The sequence below is a fragment of the Colius striatus genome, chromosome 1, assembly GCF_028858725.1.
Source record: "Colius striatus isolate bColStr4 chromosome 1, bColStr4.1.hap1, whole genome shotgun sequence".
Lineage (NCBI taxonomy): Eukaryota > Metazoa > Chordata > Aves > Coliiformes > Coliidae > Colius > Colius striatus.
Window position 1 is genome coordinate 132,456,911 of NC_084759.1, and position 8,447 is coordinate 132,465,357.

Sequence of the window (8,447 nt, forward strand, 5' to 3'; positions counted from 1 at the left end):
AGAGGTGATCTGATGCAGAGAAGGGTAAAACTAAGAGTTTGAAACCTTCCCTTTATATTACAGATCTTAGGGGGAAAAAACCAACAAAAAACAACACCAAAAAAGACGGTGTTATTATCATTGCAAATTACGGAGACCTGCGCATTTCTGTTCTGCCGGGCAGGATTGCTGCCCTGTGGAGCTGCGCTGCCACCTCGTGTTAAATGCTCGTATAGCTCGGGGCGTGTCAGCGGGAGGTAAGTGTTGGAGGAACGGCTTGTTCAGCCTGAAAACGATTGTGACAGCTTCCAGGAAGTTCCTGGGCTGGACGGCAATTGACGCACGTTCAGCTGATCCGAATGCCTCTGCTCGCCTCACTCCTTACCGTGGACTAAACAAGAGCCTTCCAGGAAATGTTCTGCAGCCCGGTGGAGCAATCAGGTTTGAACTGGACTCCAGAGAGCTGATCAAACAAGTCTCTGGTAGATGTTGCACAAACAGTTGTTACTGTTTCAAGTGTGCTGTGTAGCAGAAGAGACATAACCTGCTACGTAGTGTTTATTTACTCCATCCTAGTTTGTCACTCGTTAATGGTACAGCTACGTAATGAGTAGGGAATTCAGGAAGAAGTCTGTGACCTAGGAAATCAAGACCCTCATTTAATTCCCCTGGATGCAAAATTGCTGTGTCTGGGACACCATCAAAAGTGTTTTGGTCGTTCTGTTCTGCTTTATGCTATCCCTGAAGCTGCCTTATCAACGTCCTCTAAAATTCTCCACATCTGTAATCTCAACAGCAGTTACATTCCTAAAAACATTTGGGGACCTGGTCCTTGTTCTCCTTATCCACAAAAAAAGGATATTTTCTATATTGTCACAGGAGTGTTGTGAAGATTAGAGTATCAAAGACAGAGAGAATTTCGGTGTTCCAGTAGGAAGGGCCATGCAGACCCTTTCCATGAGAAATGGCTTAAATATTTTAATCAGTCTTATTTAATTTGATCTGCTTCTAAAACGTTAGGAGGAATTAATAAACGAGACAATATGAATGCAACTAAAATACTATTGAATTTTATTTCAGGAATAGTGTATATTCTGCCCCCTTCCCCCCGCTTGTTTGCTCTGTTATCATACATACATTTAAAAAAATTAAAAGCTTGTGGCTACTATTTCCGAATTGCTGTATATCAGATTAATACCCAGTCTGCATTAATTCTATACATCTCATAGGGCATTAGGGCACTACAGTGTACAGACTACCAATTAGATGCTATCTTTTGGTAACTTGCAGATCCTTTTTAAAGTTTTATTTTAAATTTACTATAAACTTTCCAGAAGTTTTGTGTTATTAAGAGGTATTAAGACCTTCTCACAAGTCTTTCATTTTCCTGTTGTGAAAAACCTCTCTGCCATACCCAGGAAACTTGGGCTGGAGGCAGGCAGAATAAGATGGCATCTACGATCTTCCTGCAGGTCACTAGCCTGCAAAGTGGCTCAGCACCTTGAACCTGATGCCTGCTTGTTTGTGTAAAGGGTGATACTAGTGATGTGAGGATGTGTAATAAATGGACATAGGGAAGGCCATTTGTCAGTCATCTCAAGGTGTCAAAAGAAGCCATCAAAATACACTGGATCTGAAAATATTTTGATCTGTTTTTCACACCCCCTCCCTTTCTCCTTAGACCAAGGAGGTTAATCTGATATTACTAACTCTGCTCAGAAGAATTAGCCTCTGCACCTAACTATTCTGTATTATTTGCCATTCAATAAAAACAGGCACTAGTATCCTGGGAGGGCTGGCTGGGAATCCTTGCCTTCAGCAGATACCTGCAGTTTTTCCTCTGGCACTGGATCCAGGTCTGGCACTTTCTGCCCTGTCTTGGCGACTGTGAATCTACTCATGTGCAGAGCTTCTTCATAGACTGGAGGAGTGTCTGATGTCGAGAGGGGTGGCGTTCCCTGTGCAGCGTTATGGGAGCGTGCCACTGCTAATATCCTCCTGGCAGCAGGCCCAAACACAGAATGGAGAGCTAAAAGGGAGAAGACAAAAGCCATTTGCTCATTTGGAAATCATCATGCAATTTAGAGGAGCATAAGTATAACTGCAGAACATAGGCTTCTCTCTCCACACAGCCTGAATGTTTTCCTTTCCCTGCACCTTTATCCTTCCATAAAAGAAGCATATGTGAAACCCCATCAGTGACATCCCACAATTACTCCTTCTTCAAATGCCACCGAGGCCCATAGCTGCCCTAATTCCACTCAGACATGTGTGTCAGCTGATTCACCATCTGCCTGCATTTGCTGCATGAAGTTTGGTGAGCACCTGTACTATGTACAGATGCCACTTTCCCATCATTCTGCCATGAACTGCCCTCTGCCAGGCTTGGAGTGCGGCAATCTGAGCCTTTTACAGCCCAGCCCCTCATGTCAGGCTGTGGTGAGGTCTCCAATCTCTCTCGAAGCCAACTCACAGGTAATGGTGCTCTGGAGGGTGCTGTCATGATCAAAAGCAATGACGGTGACCTCATAGGGCTGAGGACTCGATTCCTCCCCTGTCTGATGACAATGAAAACAGCATCTCATGCAGATGGAAACCAGGCCACACAGGAGCAGCAGCCCACTGATTGCCACTGCTAGCCTGGAAAGGGAAGGGACACAAAATTAGGACAGAAGGGCCTTGTTTTCAGGGTGCTTTTTAAGATCTTTCCCTGTTTGAAGTAGGGCTAACCTCAAGGCTAGACATGGTCATGTGGACCCTTGTACAGCAGAGGCTGGACAGCCTTCAGGGACAGAGATCCCATGTCCCCTCTGGGCACGCATTTCAGTGCTGCACCACCCTTGGGGGAAGCATTTTTTCCTTCTGTCTTATCAAAGTTTCCCTGGATGCAGGGAAATTTGCCTCAAGTCCTTTTGCTGGACACCTCTGGGAAGACTATTTTCTTTCTACATCCACTTTAGGTAATGGAAAAACACAAGTGGACTAAGTGCCTTAGCACTTCCCCTTAGCCTCTTTCCAGGCTGAACAAACCTGGTCCTTTCAACTTCTCTTCAAACATTATGTTCTTTGGACCACTGACCATCTCCAGTGAACTTGCTTCAGTTTGTGAACCTCTCTAGAGTACTCAGGGACCAAGACTGGACATATTCCAGATGTGTCCTCATGACTGATAAGCAGAGAGGAAAAATCAGGTCTCTCGATCTAGTGGCTATATTCTTATTCATGAAATCTTGTAGATGTTCAACAACTACCATCCTTTTTAATCTCATCCAACTGAGAATTACTAAGGAATCAGACTGAAATTACTTTAAAATTGGCCTTTTAAGAGGCATATTATGCCACTGATCCAACTAACAATTAATATGTGGCATAAAAAAGCGGGCTCGCAAGTCAATGTTTCTTAAAGATGCTTCAGAGCATTAGAATCCCAAGGCATGGCACCACACTGGAGTGGGTTACGTTTAATCCCACTCTTTGCTACTGGAATTGACCAGGGATACAGATAAAGTATACATATGCCATCTTACCAGATATACCACAAGCGGTCCCACTCCATACCTGAACAGCTGAGGAGAAGAGGGTACAACATATAGTGAGCCACAGAATGCCAAATAAATAAGAAAATCTCTACTATCTCCTCTTCCAACTCCTCTCATGCTCCTCAATTACGCTCTAGCTTCTAGATGGCACAATGATGAGAAATTCACTGTACTTGGTGAAGGAGACAGTTGTCTAGTCTCATCAGCTTCCCTGTTGGGTGAGTTAGCCTTTTGGCTGTATCTCTTTATTGATTCCCTGATATTTGTGCCTGCTCAATTCTGGTTGCAAGCTTCAGGGATTTGCATCATGTTTTACTTGTGTTTTTCACAACTGAGTCTGCCCGACTCTGTTCCATTTTATCTTTCTTTTTTTTTTTTTTCTGACTTTCTCTTTGATTCCTTTCTGTTCCTTTTGGTACATTTTGGATGCTGCCTTGTATATTCCTCCAGTTTTAGTTGGTAGATCTGCCTGTGCATTTTAAGAGACTTTCTTTAGTTAAAAAAGAATCGTCGTAAGCATTTTTTTCACATTTCTTTTGTCTCGATTTCTGTTGTTCTTTGGTTTCACCAAAACCCTATATTTCAAAAATTTTTTTCAAGGAAAAGTCGGTTACAAATTTATAATCTTCCAACCCCTACCATTCTATGATTTTACGATTCTGTGATTCAATCAAAATGACAATACTACATGATCAGTGCATTGAATAGATAGTAAATAATACACTTCACATTCAAAGCAATGGAAATTTTATGTGAGTTTTCAACAGTTGCAATTAAAGTAAGGAAAATGTCAGCCACCATAACACTGAGGTCTACTACTGCCTTTGTCCTCATTGTCTTCTTAAAAGAGTGCAAGATCAAACAATACTCACAGTTCAGTGTTGAGACATCCTTCTTCACCTCTCACTTGAGGAAACTAGATGGACAAGACCAAATAAGACACAGTTAGAGTGAATTAGATATTTGTCATATGCAACTTTTATCTCTGCCACCTGGACTAGTAGCAGTCTGAATCTCCTGTGGTAGGGATTACTGTTATCTGTCTATAGAAGAAAGAAGGGGTGGAGGAGGGAGATCTTAAAGTGCTTGGTTGCAGTTTTCTCATCATCCTACTCTCTGTTTTGCTTTTTGTTCTGTTCTGTTTCTTGTAGGTAATAGAATAAACTTTCCTTACTTTCCTCACTAAGTCAAGTAGTGGTGTCTGTTTTGCGCAAAACCATAATTGTCAATGAGCCTTCCCTGCCCTTGTCTCAGATCACAACATCCTTGTTTTTTTTTTTTCCCTCCAATCTCCCTGGGGCCTCCACTGTCCTAAGGAGGATGGGGGATGGATGGGGGGCACTGAGCAAGAGATTGTCGTGGTGCTTCATTGCTGGCTGGGCAAAACCACGACACTGTCCAACACGTATTCTGCTGTAGATTTGCAATGACTGTGCTACCAATTCCATTGTTTTATATCTTAACTTCCTGTAGTCATAAAAATCCTACTTAGCACTGTTACCAGCAGATACCCTGACTTTACTTTCACCCTCACCAAAGGTTTCCCTTTCCCCATCACAAGCTATGTCATGCTACAGGTGTAGATCCTTCTCCATATTTTAATATTAAGAACAGTTAAATATCCTGCTTTGTTTTATACCCACACTGACTCGAATTCTGCTCTGTCTCTCTGGCACTCCTACGCTTCTCATTACTTTTCCTTGAGGACCTTGACTTCTGTGTTACCATCCCTTGAATAACAGTAAATATTCTTCCCTTCTACGTGACTGCCTGCCTTTTATACATTCAGTTCTAATACCAGGGAAATCACTGTGACTGTCAGTTGCTGATGCCTCACCATCTTTCCACAATCACTCAATAACTGAGCAGAGACTCCACAAAAAGTAGTCTGATGTGTGACTTACCCATAAAAAACACCTTAAAATGAAGCAGATCATGACTGGGCTATACATCCCCATAGGGTGAGTCTGTGGCCTCTTGGTGTCTCAAACTGCTCAGTGTTTTCTTTTCCTTTTTAGTTTCAGTTCATCCTCACTAGTCCGCCGACCAGGAGTGGATTCATTCTTGTGTGTTGTATCCAATCCCTTTTTCCTGCTCTACCTCTTTCTGTCCTCCTCTGAGACCGTTCTTCTTCGCTGCCTGTCAGGATTTTGCTTTCTTTCTTTCCGTCTTTGTCACTGGCAATTCCTGTTTGTTTCTGCCTGTCTCCTTTTTTTATTCCCCTGGCCTGCTTCTCTCCCTCTTTGGAAAGGATCTCTAAAGCCTTCCAGTCAGATCAGGACAAAAGCGGTGGCTACAAGTTCTGACCTTCGATGTTGAACTAATTAAGTGAAGGGTATCGTGAGATCTCTGCAGACCTGACCCTTCCCTTCTGTGAGCAGAAAGGGTCTCAGAGTTTGTTCATTCCCAGTTACTCCTTTCCCCACCCCTAGCCTGCAGGGTGGAGGTGGGCTGAAGGTCATGTTATTGACCTGTTTAAATGGAGTTCAGGTTTCTCCCCCTCCTTCTCCATTACCTTTTCTGTGTCTGCACTCACATTGTCCTACCTCTGTGTACCCAATCTATTGACTTTGACCATAGGATTAACATCCAGAATGTATGTTACAGGTGAGATGTTCCTGATGAAGTGAAAGGGTTTGCAATATAATAATTAAATGCATCATTTTGTAAAAAGATATGTATATGCATATGTGCATATGTATATTAATGCAACATATATATGTATGTATATGCATACATGTTTATATCTATACAATACCTCTTTTATCTCCCATTTTAAGACTCTGTCACCACCTCTCTTACCTGGTAGCCTCCTGCTATATCAGTCACACAACTGACAGCCTGCTACCTCACAGGTCCCATTCTCAAATTACCTTCATGGCCAGCCAAGTCTCCTATCCTTGGCACTATTTGTCCTACATCTGGTTATATTAGTAAGTTCAATTCAACAAACCATTAATTTTCTCTTTCTTGTAGAACCACTTTGTATTTCTGTTACTGCTCATGGCTGTTCAGTCTCATTATGTGCATATAGCTATGTTCACCTTCTCCTTCTCTTCTGAATAGCTGAGAGAGAAAAAAGTTTGGGAACCACCTGGAACCGGTGCATAAATATATGTTAAAGGCAGGATGGCAACTGGAGAAACTTGTTGCCCCATGTTGCAATCACAATGCATTCACATTAAACTGGTGAATCATTAGCCATGGTGAGGCATATATGTGTTGCAGAGCAGAACCAATGGATTCATGAACATAATGTATTCTCTCAAGGCAGGCTAAAAAACATTTGCAATTTTCTAATTATAGAAGTAATGATGCAGTATAAACATGCCTTAGCATGGTTCTTTCTGTCCATCCATCTCTCCATCCTTCCATCTATCCAAGGAACCCAATATCTAGAAGAAGGTTTCTGAGTCCTGGTGGACAAATACGAAACATAGAAACACAAGCTATTTATTGGCTTTGTATTTACATGAGGATTCTTTTTGTCACCTTGTCCTTAAATTCTTTTGTGTATTATAGGCATTTTAGAAGATCCCGCAGAACTGTAAAATAACCTTTCTTGTAGATATGGCTTTTAAAACCAATGGTATTCACTGTGCAAAAGAAGGGCAAATTAGCAATGTTTTTCAGGGGCTTTTAATCAGTGTGATAATTCAATAGATTTTCGCTTTGTTTTTAACTGAAGTTTAGTCTCATGAAAGTTGCAAATCTTAGAAGGATTGAACTGGAGAAATATCAAATAAACTGGTAAAAAATTTCTCTAAAGAAAAAACAGCAGTGCGACCTGAAACAGTAATCTGTTCAAAAGCATATCATAACTCATTCTTGCTGAAACTTATTGATCACTCTTTTTCTATCTCTATGACACTGTCATGAATACTGTGCTTCCAGTAAATCACCTATCGTCCTACTAACCTGTCATTCAACAATGGCTTAAATTTCTCCACCTTCCCTGGTATTTTGCTTCAATTATTTCAATTTTTTGTTTTTCTTTGGTTTATGTTGCACTTAGGTGACTTTTTAATATTTTCCCCTTGACACCTTTCAAAAGGTTTTAAAAATATTGTCAGACCCTAACAGAACTGCTAGAACAAATCAAAATATTCCATCATTGACTTTTCCCTGTTCTTTGCAAGGGTCCATTCCATAGTAAACTATGTAATTTTAACATATACTTTCTTGGATGCTAGAGAAGGCATTTTGTGGTATGGACAGAAAACACCTCTCTTGTTCTCCGTCTGGTTGTATCAAGGGATGCATCCCAAGCCTGTTCTGACTTATTTCCAAGGTAACATGATTTTGACTGGAACTAACACTTCCCAATGAACTGAAGAAGTATTGTTGTACTGCTCTTAAAAGTTGTTGAGAAATTGCTGCTTGTTCTTTGCTACTCCTAACAGAGTATTCCACTAGAGCCAGGTTGATGGCCATACCCAATACTTGCCCATGGGCATTTAGAAATGTAAAATATGGGAACACATTTGGGGCTGACAAGGACCTCTGATACATTTTCAGGTGTAGTAAGAAGACACTATCAGAACTTTAATGTCTTTTACACTGAAAGATGATAATCCCAAAGAGATCTTTCTTTTGTAAAACAAAATCAGATAATTTTTGAATGAACTGTGCCTAAAGATGCAGAGCACTTACACATTACGTGCTCTTTCCATGGAGGATGTAAGGATTGTTACCCACTCTTGACAGAAAATGTGAGAGTGTTCAAAAGCAGCAGCTCATTGGAGACAAAGTAAGGCACTCTTGGAATCAACATTTATTTGTCTATATGTCTCTTCCCAGATGCTGGAGTCTAAATGACTGTGCTCAATTTTTCTGCTGTAAGATAAAAGTCTGGGAATGACTTCTGCCCAGTACCTGGGAGCTTTGTTCTCCAGCAACCTGGGGTCAGCAAAGCTCATGGCGAGATGT

At 41.3% G+C, this 8,447-nt stretch overlaps 1 protein-coding gene across 1 annotated transcript; it reads right to left on the reverse strand.

The window, feature by feature from the left end:
* Nucleotides 1-1,757: 1,757 nt before the first annotated feature.
* TMEM52B (transmembrane protein 52B) lies at nucleotides 1,758-5,455 on the reverse strand. Its single transcript, XM_010202197.2, has 5 exons — nucleotides 5,423-5,455; nucleotides 4,391-4,434; nucleotides 3,507-3,545; nucleotides 2,453-2,619; nucleotides 1,758-2,008 (listed from the first exon to the last, which is right to left on the reverse strand). The coding sequence occupies exons 1-5, from the start codon at nucleotides 5,453-5,455 to the stop codon at nucleotides 1,758-1,760; spliced, it is 534 nt and encodes a 177-aa protein (XP_010200499.2).
* Nucleotides 5,456-8,447: the final 2,992 nt, after the last annotated feature.

Coding starts and splice junctions, on each gene's coding strand:
- TMEM52B (XM_010202197.2), bottom strand. CDS start 5,455: ATGATCTGCTTCATTTTAAGGTGTTTTTTATGG. Junction 3,546..4,390: donor GGATGTCTCAACACTGAACT/GTGAGTATTGTT, acceptor TCTTCTCCTCAG/CTGTTCAGGTATGGAGTGGG. Junction 2,620..3,506: donor GACCGCTTGTGGTATATCTG/GTAAGATGGCAT, acceptor TTCCCTTTCCAG/GCTAGCAGTGGCAATCAGTG.